General features: G+C 42.2%; 1 protein-coding gene across 4 annotated transcripts in view; it reads left to right on the plus strand.

Moving 5' to 3' along the window:
* Kit (KIT proto-oncogene, receptor tyrosine kinase) overlaps window positions 1-16784 on the plus strand; it is a 161680-nt gene that overhangs the window by 54524 nt on the left and 90372 nt on the right. For all 4 annotated transcript variants that reach the window (XM_048784486.1, XM_048784488.1, XM_048784487.1 and 1 more), the window contains exon 2: window positions 572-742. In XM_048784486.1, the coding sequence (XP_048640443.1) occupies window positions 583-742 (160 nt within the window). In that variant the 5' untranslated portion in view covers window positions 572-582. The remainder of the gene's footprint in view (window positions 1-571; window positions 743-16784) is intronic.

The following is a 16784-nucleotide window of genomic DNA, read 5'->3' on the forward strand; positions in this document are numbered from 1 at the left end:
CCTTGTGCTCCCAGTTTCTACTTGAATCAAATCTATTCTTGGTAAGAAGGCAAACAGGTTTGGGGGCTTCTGGACTGAGTCCCCCAAAGAACTTGGGTGGTTTATTCATGCATTGCATACACAAGCACCATTTATTTTTAATGGTGAAAAGTCATCAAGAATGGACAGAAAAGAAGAAGGCCCAGGGGATTAAGCAACAGAAGTGGGTGACTGCAAATTCCCTTTTTAAATTCTATCATCCACTCCCTGTATGACCTTGAGTTTTCAAGACTTATCATAAATACAGAGAACCTCAGATAACTCAGATAACTTCCTAGGGCTATTTTGAACAATACATATTAATTGCTTAAATCATGCAGCGATTGCAAATCATTCTGTAAATGCAGAGCTGTGTATATACTAAGTGATTCTGCGTGACTTATTAAATAAATGGAGAGCAAATTATTTTTTTTCTATAGAAGAACTAATAAATATTAAGCCTTCATTGTGCACCAAACGCTTTGCTTAGATTATCACACTTTATTTCTCCAATGACTCTGAGTTGTTTATTCTTGCATTTCCCGCATTTTAGAGACAGTGACGATGAAGCACAAAGAAGTGAAATATCTTCCCAAAGCCTTAAAGCCAGAAGGAGCCAGCATTGGGACTCTCTGCTCATCCACCTTCAGTGTTGCTCTTATCCACTCTGTCACAAAGCCCACCTACTTCTGGAAGTCTCTCAAGCCACTGCAGGGAAATTTTGGTAAGCTGGACATGGTGCACACACACCTCTGATTAGGAAGCTGAGGCAGGAAGATCTCAAGTTCAAGGTCAGCCTGGGCAACTTGGTGAGACCTGTCTCAAAATGAAAAATAAAAAGGACCAGGGGTGGAGCTCAGTAGTACAGCACCTGGTACTGGGGGGAAAAATGTTTTGGTAATTCTCTTCCATTAAAATATCTAGTCCATTGGATGAAATAATAATATATAGCTAAACTCCTGTTGACCTATATATAATTACACCTATTAAGCCATTTAATACTGACATGATCCTTAAACTGGTGGCTCTATTATTCCCAGTTTACAGATGAGGTATAGAGATGTTAAGAGACTTATCCAAGGTTATACAGTTAGCAAGTGGCAGAGCCAGCTTTGACCCTGAGCAGTCTGGGCCTAGAGTTCATGCTCTTTATTGATAGATATGGCCTATCAATACAGATGCTCCTCAGATTAGGGTGGGATTTGATCTTGCTAAACTCATCACAAGTGAAAATGCATTTAATATATCTAACCTACTGAGCACCCTAGCTCAGCCCAGCCTTCCTGGAGCATGCTCAGAACACTAGCCTGACTGTTAGCCTGCAGTGAGGCAAAATCATCTAACACAAAGCCTACTTTATAATAGGGTGTTGGCTGTCTCATCATTTATTGGAAATGGTAACTTTCAGTACAAAACAGAATGGGTCCCTGCCATTAGCATATGATCAACATACATCAAAGTACAGTTGCTACTGAATGCATATCACTTTTGTGCCATCATAAAGTAAAAAATCATAAGTCAAACCATCATACGTCAAGGAAATGATTTGTTACTGGAAATGTAGAACAGTATATGGGGTCCTCTGACACACTCAAGTAGACTTGACCACTAAATGAACTGTGTGACCTTGGGTCTCGGTTTTTCATCTGTAAAAGTGGGCCTTCTCCACTGATACTGACAGTTGTCTAATTCTGTAATTTAACATGTCGGCATTTCTTGGGAGAATAGTCATTGTAGTTTCAGATATGAGTGAGAAGCAAAGATCATGGTTTTAGGAATTCAGAAAGAGGCAGGATGGCTACACAGGTTTGGAATTTCACTTGGTGTCTGGGGATGCTTGAATCCAGAAGTGCTCCTGAGACTTAGGAGATAGAGCCAGTTGGCAGGAGTAGAGAAGAGGGTTTAGATTCTAGGGAAGTGAGAACTGATGGTCAGTACAGGGAGGTCTAAGTGTAGAGGGGCCCTGCAGGGTCCACCTAGAGCAGAAGATGAGACTGGAGCAGGACAGAGCACAGATTCATAGACCACACTGGCCTGGGGATTTGTGAATTTGGACCTCTTTCTGGGAAAAGAATAGTCACAACTCCATGATTCTCAAAACCTCCGTTTTCTACTAGAGCCAGTCTATAGAGTGCACAGAGGTTTTGATCTGAGACAGTCATGGGTGTGAATTTACCTCTGCCACTTTTAACCTTGTGATCCTGTGTCAAGGCCTTAATTTTCTCTTTGGTAAGGATTACATAGACACCAAATATGGAATCAATAAATGCCATTTCCTCCCAGCAGGCCTGGGTTACTTCTCTTCTCACCCTCATCCCAAACCTAAGAAAAGCAAAACCTAACTAACTCAGCAGTGATGAAAGTCTTTGACCTTGAAAGGAATGGTAGCCCTGTTGCCCTCATAGGATATTGTGGCCTGGGTATAGTGGCCCAGGCCTGGAATCCTAGCAACTTGGTAGCCTGAGGCAGGAGGATCTCAGGTTTAAGTCCTATCTGGGAAACTTAGTGAGACCCTGTCTCAAAATACAAAATAAAAAGGTCTGGGGAAGGAGTGCAGTTGTAGAATGTTCCTGGGTTCAATCTATAGTGCTCTCTCCCTCCCTTTTTTGCATCTAGTCATGAGGTTAATGGGCTCCCGCCATGCTGTGCGGCCTCACCACGGCCCAAAAGCAGTGGAGTCAACTGACTAGAAACACTATGTAGGGGCTCAAAAAAGTGCTAATCTCTATTTTAACAGGCCTGGATTGCTTCTCTCCCCACCCTGCCTCCAAACTGTGAGACAAAATAAACCTTCCCTCTTTTTAAGTTGGTTTATCTCAGGTACAGTCATAGAAATGGAAATTTGACTAACACAGGAGAGTTCCTCTTCTGTTCCCTCACCTCTGCCCTGGGCAAGGCCAAGTGTTCAAACTGCTGGGCAGAGGCTGGTTTAACTTCCCTGGAGAGAGGGCAGTGCAGGGGGAGGAGCCTCCACTGCAAAGCTCCAGGGGGTGGGAGGCAGATGGAAGAAGAGCAGCTTACACATTACTCCGAGGGAAAAGCAGGATGAGGGAAGAGTGTCACGTGCACAGATGCAAAAGGGGAAGTTACAGAGTTTGGAAGAGCAGACCTGTGTTAGTTTCCTATTGTTGCTATAACAAATGGCCACCCACCATGGCTTAAAACAACATGGGCTGATTATATCACAGCTCTGGAGGTTAGAAATCTAAAGTGGGTTAGCAGAACATCATTCCTTCTGGAAGCTCTAGGGGAGAATCTCTTTCTTCGCCTTTTCCAGCGTCCAGAGGCTGCCTTGGTTCCCTGGCTGATGGCTGTCAATCACTCTTACCTCCACTTCTGTCCTCTCCTCTCCCCTGATGAACTTTCCTGCTCCCTCTTATAAGGCCCCTTGTTTGCATTGGGCCCTTCTAAATAATCCAGGCTGTCTCCCCATCTCAGTTTCTTTAATTAAAACACAAAGGCAAAGCCCCTCTGTCATTTTAAGACATCCACAGTCTCCAAGGATAAGGACATAGATATCTTCAAGGGATTGTAATGTAGCCTTCCACACTATCTAAGTTTTGGTATTCAGAAATTTGCCTCATCCTCTTATTGACTTGGTGACCTCAAACAATTTGAGTCTCCTAGCCTTGTCATCTACAGCTAGGAAGTGGCAGTAGCCATATTCTACTCGCTTCCTTTCCATGAGGTTCCATAGGGGCCACTCTATCAAATATCCACTAATGCAGAACAGGTGCATGGTGGGTGGGGGTGGAAGAAGACAGTGGGACTCCTAGCAGCTGTTGAATGCTGAGTTTCTAAAGCAATAGACTTGGGGATGGACATATGTGCACAGGACAATCATTACTGGGTGCTCTTAGGATAGACACCTGTGAGGGTATAAGGGAAGCAGGATTGGGTAGAAAGACCAGTTGAGCTCCCATGGAAATGCAGCAAAGGTGTAGGGGATCTCAGAGTTGGCTCAAGTTAGGGTGACAGGTGAGGCTTTTACATCCTCACATCAGCTAGTCATTATATGTGAGTTTTCTGGGGGAGGGGCAGGAGGTTGGCCAAGGTGGCTGTCTCATAATGAGACAGTCACTTCGAGATGATATGACCCACACTCTCAGCAGCTGGGGGATTGCATGACCCAGCCATGCAGCAGGGATCTTGGGAGAATCCCATGACGTCCCCTGTAGCAGCTTGCCCTCTTGACTTATTAAATAAAGACCAGAGAGAAAATAGATGGCAACCATCCTCCTGGGCCATATACCTCAGAGGCTTAAGTCTTGCACTCCCACTAGCAGGTGAGCTTGACCTCAGGTCCCTTTTCCCTGTGTGTGACTTGGGGCAGGCCACTCAACCTCTCACCTCAACCTCTTTATCTCTCAATTAGGGGAAACATTAGTATTTATCTCTTATCATTATTGTAAGGATTAAAAATGTAGCACAGAACATGGGTTGGGTTCTTTGTCTCATGAATTTGAAGAATAAAATCCATGGGCACAAGGATGAGAGCAAATTAACAGCATTTATTAGAGAAAGCAGAGCTCCCAAAGAGGGAGGGGTCCCAAGAGAGGGATTCTGAAGAGTGGCTATTGTTTGGGGGTTGAAGGAAGTCAGCTCCCTGCCCAATCCTGGGTAAGGCATTCAGTGCCCACGAGGTATTCATACAGCCTTGAGTACAAACAAAATATCAATCAGGCATTTTTCCTTCTTTGGAGAGGCATGGACCCCAGTCACATAGGTCTTGATTTTTAAAAAAATATTTATTTTTTAGTTATAGGTAGACACGATATCTCTATTTTTTTTTTTAATTTGTATGTGGTGCTGAGGTTTGAACCCAGTACCTCATGCATTAGAGGAGAGTGATCTACCTCTAGGCCACAACCCCAGCCCCACATAGGTCTTGATTTTAAAATAGCCTTTTTTTTGTAAGTTTCTTAGCAAAACTCTGTGGGTGCTGTTTGTGCTCTACTGCCCAGGAGGTCACCCAGGGACCCATCTCCCTATCCTTCCAGGCTTGTCTCTTCCTCCTAATGTCAAAAGGATAGTCAATGTTGCTGGGCACAGAGATGCACATGTAATCCCAGTGGCTCAGGAGGCTGAGGCAGGAGGATCCCATGTTCAAAGCCAGCCTCAGCAAAAGTGAGGTGCTAAGCAACTCAGTGAGACCCTGTCTCTAAATAAAATACAAAATAGGGCTGGGGATGTGGCTCAGTGGCCGAGTGCCCCTGAATTTAATCCCCAGTAACCCCCCCTAAAAAAAAAAAAGGATAGTCAGTGTAGAATAAGAATTCTAGCATAGAATTACCATGAGTGGAAGGTTCAAATGTGCTTACCACCATTTTACAATCCCTTGCCTTCTCATCCTTTTTGACCCAAACCCAGATATTTATGCTGTGAGATGGAGAGGAAAGGCAAGAACCTTACAAGAACATGCACCATGATATAAGACCAGGAGCAAAGCCAGAGACAGGGAATCAAGGTTGGGATGGGGGAGAAGGTGCTAAGAGCACTCAACCTGGAGCAGCACTGTCTAGGTGAGACACCCAGGTGCATTGTCTAGGTGAGACACCCAAAAACCACAAGGAGTGGATGACCTCACAGGGACATTGTGAGAACTAAATGGCATCATTCAAGCAAATCCCTCAGGATACCGTATGACACATCCCAGGTGTCCTATATGTTATTGCATTACTCTCACACCCCTGGATATCCACCAGGCAACATCAAGGCGAGAGGTCCGTGAGTCAGACCTCACAGGCTCCCCAAGAGGATCAACAAACCGAATGCCCAAAGTTGTACAAAAACCGTTTCATCTGTTTCTAGGTTAATCCTTTGCTAGCACCGATTCCCTGGATTAAGAATTTAATCATTTACAATCATAACCGAGTAGTCAAAGAGGATGATGTTTCTTTAGTTTGAGGTAGGACTGGATGAAGGAGACATTGGAGAAAAACGATTCCAGGGATCTGCTAAAGGACCTGGTGTTGGTTGAGACTCCTGGGCCTCCCTTCAAGGTGACATGAAGGACGGCGAGGGAGCCCGGACTGGCTACACTTTGGATGAACTTTTCATCATTCTTTTTCCACGTGGAAAGTTTAAAACTTGCTCAACTTCTAAACACCGCAACCCTTAGAGATCTGCTGCTTTGCCCCATGTCTCCAATATCTCTTTCCTGCTGTCCCAGTGGCAAACCCACGCTAGAAAGGGTGGCAGAAGATGTGAGTCTTTAGAGCCAAGCTGGGCCTGTCCTGTTCACATGAGAGAGGATTTAGGAGAACATTGTCCCTGCAGACAGATGGCAGGGCTCCAGGAGGAGAGCTCTTGCTCCTACCCTCTTCAGCAAGTTGAAAAAGCATCCTGTGATGTCTATTTTTATTTTCTTTTTCAAATGTGCATAATTTTCAGGCCTAGCTTGGTAGGAAAACTGCTACACCAGGCCCTGGCTGGCTTCACTGGGGTCCCACCCCAGAGGGTGAAAACAATACCCCACAGTAATCCCAAGTCACAGAGCAAGTCAGTTTTTGGACTCGATCTCAATCCAAGACTAACTCCTCCTTCGTTTTTGGAGAGTTAAGGGTCACAGACAAATTTCTTCTGCAACTACACTGTCAGATTTTCTTTCTTTTTTTTTTTAATTTTCCAATAAGCAGTAGAACAAATGTATAAAATATTCTGATGAGAAGGACCATTCGCACTATTCGTATCTTAAAGAATGCAAAGCAGTCCCGGTGACTCAAGTTTTTGGCATTAAGGGAGATACTTAAACAGACAGGATCATGCCCCTGACTTTTATCTTTGTGGACTTCAGCTCGGTGAAAGTCAGTTCACAGAAACGTTATTACTAGGCTGGAGTTGACGGTCCATTTCCTGAGCTGACTTTTCATATCAGAAGGCAGAGTTGACTTTCAACCTTGTGATTTTTATTTCCTAGAAAAAAAAAAAAAAAAAACTAAGAACGAGCAAACAGAGAGTCATGGGACTTGAGGGGAAACCCCCTGAACAACAAGTGTCTGAAAAATATCTACGTCCTTCTCACCATCGCCAGTGCCACCACCCTAGGGCAGTCAACCATTATCTGGGCCTCCTGTTGATCTACGGGTGCCAATGCTTGCCCGACTCTTGTATGCATTCAGTACACATTACAGCCAGGGTGATTTTCAAAAAGTGCAAATTAGATCAAGTCACTCCCCTGATTAAAACTCCATAATAACTTCCCTTGTGTGTAGGGTAAACCCCAGTGCAACTGCGCGTGCAGTCCTGCATGGCGGGTCTCTGCCTGTCCCAGCAGGCTCAACTCATTATCCTTTAACCTCAGTAGGCTTCTTGTCCTTAAGAAAACTTTTCAGGCCTGAGGACCCTTGAGCATGCTCTTGTATCTACAAATCGCTCACATTCCCATTTCTTTCTTTCCAGTAATTTCTCTCCTTGCACTTTGCACCTCAACTTAAATATCACTTTCTTAGGAAGAACTTTCCTGATAATCCGGTTTACAGGAGACTTCTTTCGAGGCATGGTGGTTCACTCCTGTAATCCCAGCAACTCAGGAGGCTGTGAGGCAGGAGGATTGCAAATTCGAGGTCAGCCTCAGCAACTTAGTGAGACCCTGTCTCAAAATTAAACTAAAGAGGTTGTGGGTATCTTTCAGTGATAGAGCATCCCTGGGTTCAATCCCTAATACCAGGAGGAGAAAATCATAAATGAGGTTTCTCATTCTTGTTATTATCTCTATTTTGGTCTTTCTCATAGCATTTTCATCTGCTATTATTTTATTTATCTTTCTTTTATTCTGATTTATCTTCTGCTTCCCAGACTGGAAAGCAGCAGGCTGAAATCAGTGCTTCTCATTCTCATTGTTACCTTTTCCATCTCGCAAGGCACCTGGCACAAAGTTAGGGACTCAACAAATATTTGTTGAATGAACAAACACTTTCTTCTGATGGGGGTTTTAAACTTGGCTGTGCTTTCTGTGAAGTGATCTGCTTCTCAAGTTTTAATTCTATCCAACCCGGTATGACATGCCCAAGTGTCAAAATCATCTACTTGTAAATTTCTTTGAGGTTTTTTCCCCCATCCAATTCCACGTGTTTTGTTGTCTAGTCCTTTTTGAATTCCATGAATACAAATGTAAGTCTCGTTCCGTGTATTCTCTTCACCACTGTCTCTCCAGTAGCTACAACAGTGCTGGGCGTATCGCAGGCATTATATATGGATTGTGGTTACATAAAGGCTACCCAGGGTGAAATCTCTCAATTGATTTATTGCTGTGACTGTAAACCCACAGAGCCATGGTGCTCACAGAGTTTCCAGCCTACCAGCTAGAAGTGTCCCACAGAAGTGTATTGTTTGACCTGGTTAATGTTATAAATTATTTAAATCATTTATCAATATTTTAAAATTGGGAGATTTCAACTAAAAATGCCAATGCCAACTTTTCCTGAAAAGTTTAGAAGTCGTAGCCCCATCCAGCCTTCATGCTCTGAAGGCAAGGATAAGTTCTTTCCATCTGCTTTTTCTCTTTCTTTCCTTTCCTCTCCTTCTCTTCCCTTCCCTTCCCTCCCCTTCTTTTCTCCTTCTTCTTCCTCCCTCCTTCCTCCTTCTTCCCTTCCTTCCTTCTTTCTGTCTTTTGTGCTGGGATCTAACCCAGAGCCTTACTCATGCTGAGCACACTCTCCACCACTGAATTTGCACCGCAGCCTCCGTCTGCTTTTTCTGACAGATTGTGTGGATGGAATCCTATTTCATTATAATCATCCCAAAAATAATAGTCGGAGGTTTTTAAGCTAAGTAAATAGAGAATTCCATCCAAAATTCATCAGAAATGAAGAACTAACTCAGAAAACATTTGTGCAAGACTGAGATGGCACCAGGCCTGATGAGTCTTTCAGAAATTTGTTTAAAGTTCCTGCAAGTAGTGCAGTAGGTAGTGGCTGGAATAGAAATTATTTGTCACTGAGATCTTCTATGTTGTTGAATTCTGGAGCTGGAGTAAAAAGCTAAATTGATTTCTCCCTCTCAGAATCAAGCTAACTCGATTCATAATTTTTCAAAATCACCACACTGCCAATTAAAAGAAAAAAAAGAGGAAATGATGTAAAGGCAATCCTTAAATCTATTCCTGGGCCATATTTCAAGGCATGTGGCAAGCAGTGCATAGGCAAAACGAGTCAAAGTGCACATTCCAACAGTCGAGGAAGAGTTGGCAACAGCACCACATCATCATCATCACCATCATCACTACCAATACTACCACAACCACCACCATCACCACCATCACCACCAACCATCATTACCATCACCATTACTACCAATACTACCATCATCACCAACAACCATCATCACCATCACCACCATCATCACCACCAACACCACCATCATCACCAACATCACCACCAATACTGATACCACCATAATCATCACCAATACCATCATCATCATCACCAACAACACCATCATCACTAACATCACTACCAACATCACCATTATCACCAACAACACTATCATCATCACCACCATCATCACCTGTTTTAATATGATCATTTGAAATCAAGTGAAACTCCCAAACAGTATAAGCAACTGTTTATGCCTGTTTTATCTGAAGTGGGTCAAGCTACATTTGATCAGAAAATACTCTGGCCATGTGGGTAATAGGGTCAAAATAAGAAGTGACTTATGAGACCTAGAAAGGAGTTTGGCTCAAGTAAATCTGGGCCAATTTCAAAATGATAATTGAGTTTACTGTAAGCATTTTGCTTTTAGAATTTTATTTTTTGCCTCTATTCGCTCATTTCGGTCACTATGGGGAAAAAAATAGGCCTGATGAGGGTAAAAACATCCAGAACTGCTGAGTTTGATTTAGACTAGCAATTAGATACATTTTTATAAGTGCTACTAATTGTCCCTTAAAATAAACTGGAATGCTATGAAAATGGATGTCACATCTAAAATTACTCATCTATTTTGAAATCTAATTCATAGCTTCCACTTAAATGTTTACAGATTATAGTAAAAACCAAGAACTACGAAAATTATAAAATGTTTAAGTGTAATTTATGAGGAATTTATCATTCGTGATTTAATTAAGTAGTTCTTTGCAGCTGTTCAGTTCATTCCTGGATAAAAATATCTTGCTCCAGCAGTACCCTAGAAAACCAGAAGTTTTACCACAGCAGTTTCCTTGTTTTATTTTTCTTTGAAAACATGAGAAAACAATACTATAGGAAATTGGAAAAGAATGATTTTTAAAGCGTGGAAAAATTAACATGTAGTTGCTTTCTGGAATAGTAGCATTGCTCTGCGTTGTAGGAACACTACCTTGGATTGGCGTTCATTTGATATTTCTGGTCACATTGACTCCCTAGAGCAGTCATGCTTCAGGATCTTTGATGGGAGTTTGCTTGTTCATTTGTTTGGAGACAGGATCTCACTACATTGCCCAGGTTGGTCCTCCACTCCTGGGCTCAAGTGATCGTCCTGCCTCATCCTCCCAAGTAACTGGGACCCTAGGTGTGCACCACCCTGCCCAGCTAATGGCATCTTATTTCAAATATACGTGTCTCTGAGTTTCCAGTTGTTTAGCTCTAGGCTGGAACCCGGACATCTATCCTTTGTAAAGCTCCTTGGCTTTATCTGATGATCTGCCATATTAGGGAAGTATAGGTCCAGTTCCAGAGGGTGGTAGAAACACCACAGATGTCTGAAATGAATCTGTTTCCTGTTGTCTTCAAACTCAAGTAAGTCTGGAACCTATGATCTGAACTAGGCAAGAGCCCTCCGGGCTGATGTGGTGGTTATATTCCAATTATCATAGATTGAATTCGAATGTCTAATCTATGTCTAATCTAATGATTATAAGGGATTGACAATCTGAGGATCTGGATTCGAACCAGCTGTGTGAAATCAGCCTCCTGTAAAATGAATGAGGTGGGGGGCTGGGAATGTGGCTCAGTGGTAGAGTGCTTGCCTAGCACACATGAGGCCCTGGGTTTGATCCCCAGCACGAGAGAGAGAGAGAGAGAGAGAGAGAGAGAGAGAGAGAGAGAGAGAGATCAGTTTCCTTAGCCATCAANGAGAGAGAGAGAGAGAGAGAGAGAGAGAGAGAGAGAGAGAGAGAGAAGGAATTGGGGTAAATGACCAGGATTGCAAACTGGTTGCCCCAGAACATATTCAACCAGCAGATTTATTTTACCCGAGTCCATCCACATGTTTGAAAACAAATTTCAATTAAGTTCCAGATAGGGATATTTCTCTCTCTCTCTCTCTCTCTCTCTCTCACACACACACACACACACACACACACATCTAGATTTTCATCTTGAAAAGCTGGAAATTCTGGGCAACACTGGGCTTCTCATTTTCACCCAGTAACTGTCACCTGGGTAGAGCAGTGCTAACTGTCACCTGGGTAGAGCAGTGCCTGTTCCTTTCAGAAGGGCCACAAGTCTTCATATTCCTACAGGAGCTTCCCTCTCACCTACCAGCCTGCTCACACATTTATATTTCCTGCCTGGCGCCTGGAGATGGTGGAGCTGTTGACTCTTGTCCCAAGGTCACCTCCAGTGCTCACATGGCTTGATTCTCTAGATGGCACCTAAGAGCGGGGCTCTTTAGGTAGGCCGGCTCTTGACTGGCATCCTCAGTGGCATCTTCTTTATTTTTGGGTCAGGAAAGCCATCTCTGCTCTTCCTTTCTCAGATCTAGGGAGTCTTTAAGGAGGAGGCTGAAGAACACAGGATTGGAGGAATATGGTGGCTGTTCCTTCAGAAAGCGCCCAAAGAACTGAAATTTCTCTGTTTACAAATTCCAAAGTGAATTTACCCAAGTGGGTCTTCTTTAAGCTGAATGTTTGTACTGCTGGTTCTGTGAAGTTTCAGCAAGAGCAATGACATTACTAAATTGCCAGGTTTGTGCAAGTTATAATGAAAATTGTATGGCATGGAGTCCAAAATCCTTGTACCAATATAATAATTACTGTCTGGCTGGAATTGCTGAAAGGAAGTGGCTTTTGGGAGAAAACAGAAAGTGGGAAAATGTTTTCAGATTTTTCAGAAGCATCTTAAGCCTCAAGGTGGGGCATGAAGGTTGAAGGCCTTGTGTTGGATGCTCTTGAACCTACACAGAACGGTTTGTGCATTAATTCAGTGTCACAGTTATTGGAGGGAGTGACCTAGACGTATTTTCATACCACTTCCACCTAGCCCTCTTCAATATGTGCCCAATGCCAAGAGTGGCCAGTGTCCCTTTTATTCTCAGCTTTCCAAGGTAAGTGTCGAAAGCATGATCCTTTCCTCTAACCACTTTATTCAAATCAAATATTCCTTTTTTTTTTTTTTTTGGTACCAGAGATTAAACCCAGGGGCACTTAACCACTGAGCCACATCCCCAGTCTTTTTTTTTTTTTTAATATATTTTTTTAGAGACAGGGTCTCACTGAGTTGTTTAGGGCCTTGCTTGTTGCTGAGGCTGGCTTTGAACTCTTGATCCTTCTGCCTCAGCCTCCGGAGTCTCTGGGATTACAGGCCTGTGCCACCGTGCTCGGCTCAAATCAAATATTCTTTTAAAAATTTGTTCTTTTTAGGGCTGGAGATGTGGCTCAAGCGGTAGCGCGCTCGCCTGGCATGCGTGCGGCCCAGGTTCGAACCTCAGCACCACATACAAACAAAGACGTTGTGTCTGCCGAAAAAACTAAAAAATAAATAAAATTCTCTCTCTCTCTCTTTAAAAAAAATAATTGTTTTAAAAAAAAAATTTGTTCTTTTTAGATATACATGAGAGCAGAGTGTATTTTACTCATATTACATATATAAGGTATAACTTCCCATTCTTGTGGATGTACAGGATGTGGAGTTACACTGGTCTTTATTCATATATGAACATAGGAAAGTTGTGTTCCATCTGATGAAATCAAATATTTCTGATCCTCAGTTACAGGCATGATCCTGTTATAAAAGACAAAAATTGATCCCAGAAACTGGAGCATGTTACAGACACCTGTTCTAGTGACAAAAACATACCCACTGGATGTTTTGAAGGAGTTCGTGGTAGAGAAAGAAACAATGTGGTATGAAAATGGGAGGAGGATATTGGGCGTCAAAAGTTGGGAGGAGTGATGAGGTGATAAGGTGCATTTAGGTAGGGGGTCTAACAGTAGCAGCACATGTTTGGGGCCCACTGTCACTGCAGTTACAGCTTCTTGGGTGATGAGAGAAATATAAGGGAGTGAGAATTGGCAAGAAATGAGGTTAGAAATCCAAGTTACAGCCCAATCAGGAGGGTACTGAAGGCTGTGCTAAGGCCCTGGAACATTCTCTTTAGGTCATAATGAGTCATTGAAAGTTTCTGACTGAGGCATCAGAAGTGTCATTAGAAAAACAACTCCCAGCATGTGGCTGGGGAGTGCATATAATGGGGACAGGAGTGTCAAAGTTATTTTGAGGTTTCTTACTTGGATTTGTCATTATCTTCTACCTTAAGTCTTAAAAGTGAAATATCTGTTAATTTATATTTTGTTCAGTCATGGCTTAATTATTAATTTAAGGTTAGATTCAAGTAACAGCACTCTAAGTACATTTTTTTAAAATAAATAATATATATTATTTTGTTCTAATATACTCCTTTATTAAAAAGTAAAACTAAAACAATAAGCACAGTTCAATTATTTAAGGATTTCCTCCACCACCAGTTTTATGACTTCACGGGGCCTTTTCTTTTCCTTTTCTCGTTTTCACTGTAGTCTAAGTCATTTTGCAGTACTTCATGAGCCATGCAGCAGAGTGTGGACGTTGAAGAGGAAACAGCAGTTGTAGATACAGTTTAGGGGGCTGAACGATTCTCTATATGGCTGTTGTCTTTTGCTGCAGAAAGCTGAGCGTACTGTGAGGCACGGGGAATGGAAACGATTAAGTCGAACATGGTAACAAGTCAATAAGCAAGAAATCTGATTATGACAAGAAGTGGAAATGCAAAGAAGCATAACCCAATGGGAAGGACACACACACACACACACACGTATTTCTGGTATGTTGTACATTGGTCTGTTATAAATGGTACCTATTCTGGCCTCATGGAAAATGGATGATTTTCAGTAAAATCTACCAATGACCGTCCTTTGGGGACTTTGAAGGGAAAAGGAAGACCTTCTGCATAAAATACAATTACCGCCATGTGGAATGTTTCATTGCTGGGTCTGCTATTACTGCCCTGCTCTGGTAGAAACATACTTAAATGTTCAATTCCTATAAATATGGAAAATGACAGCCGATAAGGACTATAAGGCTATTTCATGAATTTCACATAACTTAGGACACATTCTGCCACTAGTATACCTGGCTGCAGAAAAAATTAAAGATGAACAAAGGCTGAACTTAGCATTTCATTATTTGGCTAATACTTTTTTTATTTTGGAGAAGTACTCACAAACTCCTTTCTGAATATCTTTATTTAAATATTACTATTCCTAATTATATATTAATAGCATATTAATAAAAATACAGTTGCAGAAGGTTTTACTGGGAAAGATGGCAAGGAGAAGTTAGTACACCCACAGAAGTGACATTTTTATTTTAATGTACAACTTCCATTTTATTACTTTTTCCCCAAAGAACACATTTTGAATGAAGGGAATCACACCCTTTTGCCTATAGCCACACCCTACCTCTACCCACACCCTACCTCTACCCACACCCTACCTGCCTACAGTTACCACCCATTTAGTCCATTCAAACTAGGACGGACTGATTAGGTCACAGCTCTCATAATCCTATCATCTTACCTTTGACTATTCTTGCATTAACATGGGAGCTGAAGTCATCTGCCTTTAAAGTTCCTGAAGGTGACAGTGATGGACTCTAGGACCCTACAGCAGTGATTCTCTATTATCTAATCATAAAATCCACAGTTTACCCCACAAATTATCTGTCTTCTCCCACGAATATACCAAAGTCAAGGCTAAGGTCTCCAGAGGACTGGAAAACTAGTCTGCTACTTGCTAGAGATCTGAGGAATCTTTGCCTCAGTTTCCTCCTATATAACATGGAGACAGTAATCTTGAGTTCTAAATAAGATGATTCATCAAAATCAGGATTGATCAACTTTAGCACTATTGACACTTTGGGCTGGATAATTCTTTGTTGTGGGAGTGTGTTAGTCAGCTTTTTGTCTCTGTGACCAAAATATCTGACAAGGACAACTTAGAGGAGGAAAAATTTATTTTGGCTTCAAAGGTTCAGTCTGCAGTGGTCCAACTCCCATTGCTCTAGGGCAAGGTGAGCCAGAATATTATGGTGGAAGGGTGTGGTGGAGAAAAGCTGCTTTGTCCCTGTTGGCCAGGAAGGAGAGAGCAGGGTGGTGAGAAGATAAACTCTTCCAGGGCACATCCCCAATGACCTACCTCCTCCAGCCACACCCTATCTGCCCACAGTTACCACCCAGTTTATTCATTCAAACTAGGATGAACTGACTAGGTTACAGCTCTTATAATCCAATTATTTTACCTCTGATTATTCCTGCATTGACACGGGAGCTTTGGAGGGGCACCTCATATCTAAACACTAACAGGGAGGTTGTCCTGTGCATCGTTGGATATTTAACACTGTTCCTGAATTTCATCCGCTCAATGCCAGTAGCACTTCCCCACACTCCCTTCTTCCCAGTTAAAATGCTCAGGCATTGCCAAATGGGGGGCAAAATACACTCTTATCTCCACCAATGACTTTAAAAACATACCTGGAACATAATAAGTGCTCAGAAATGATCAGCTATCATTTTTATTTTGCACTGTTAGTAAAAAGCAGCAATTTTGTGCTCATACAATCTTTGTTGTTTTTCTTGTCCTTTGTGAGAATGTACAGAAAAATGGTCAAACGCAAGGAATGGGGAAAGCATGATTCAAAAAATTATAATCAACTCCCAAACAGTTTCATTAAATGTAGTGATTTTCTTTTTTCTTTTTTCTTTTACTAAGGAGAGGAAGGTGACCCAACACCAACACTTTGATACTTCCCAATATTTCCCAAATTCTACCAGGCCCCACAGATGCCTAAGTAAAGAGACCGTTGTCTCTGTTCCAGGCTTTCTGTATGAGCCAAAGGATAACGTGGTGAAATCACTTGCACACTATTATACAAGTTGCGCTCTGGTGATCCAAGCCGTCCCTGAATGTAATTTCCGTGTATTTCTTCACCCCTCACCTCTACCACAGCTATTACTTAACCCACTGACCCAGAGAGCTGCTTATTAACATTTAATACATGTTGAAGTGTTAGTGGGCTTTGAACAAAACATGAAGAAGTTTCTGATTTGCTTTTAGCTCATTGCCCTTGAACCATTACATGAGTAATTCTTTAAAGCTCTGTTCTGTCATTGCTATCACCATGGCATGTATTTTTTTTAAGATAAAATGAACAATTTATAAAAAAGAATTCTCCCTCCCCCATGCATGGAAGCTTTCATTCACTTAATGAATGTTGATGAGCTCTATTATGTTGGACAGTGCCCGCCTGGGAGATCACCATGTAGAGACACTGTGTTTATTTTCCAGTTGTTTGGAGGAAGGGAGGAGGCTGAGAGACATAATTGAGTCAATGGGAGATTCCAAATCAGTGGGAGAGGTGTTCAGACACAGAAGGTGCGTCTGTAGGTATACAGGGGATAATCAAAACACATAGGAGGGCCTGTAACTCAATCTTTAGGGGTTAGCAATATTGCAGCACTATTTGTGATAACAGATATGGAGTCAGCATCGGTGCCCATCAGCAGTCAAATGGATAAAGATGGTGCATATA

This window comes from Marmota marmota, unplaced genomic scaffold (genome assembly GCF_001458135.2).
Source record: "Marmota marmota marmota unplaced genomic scaffold, marMar, whole genome shotgun sequence".
NCBI lineage: Eukaryota > Metazoa > Chordata > Mammalia > Rodentia > Sciuridae > Marmota > Marmota marmota.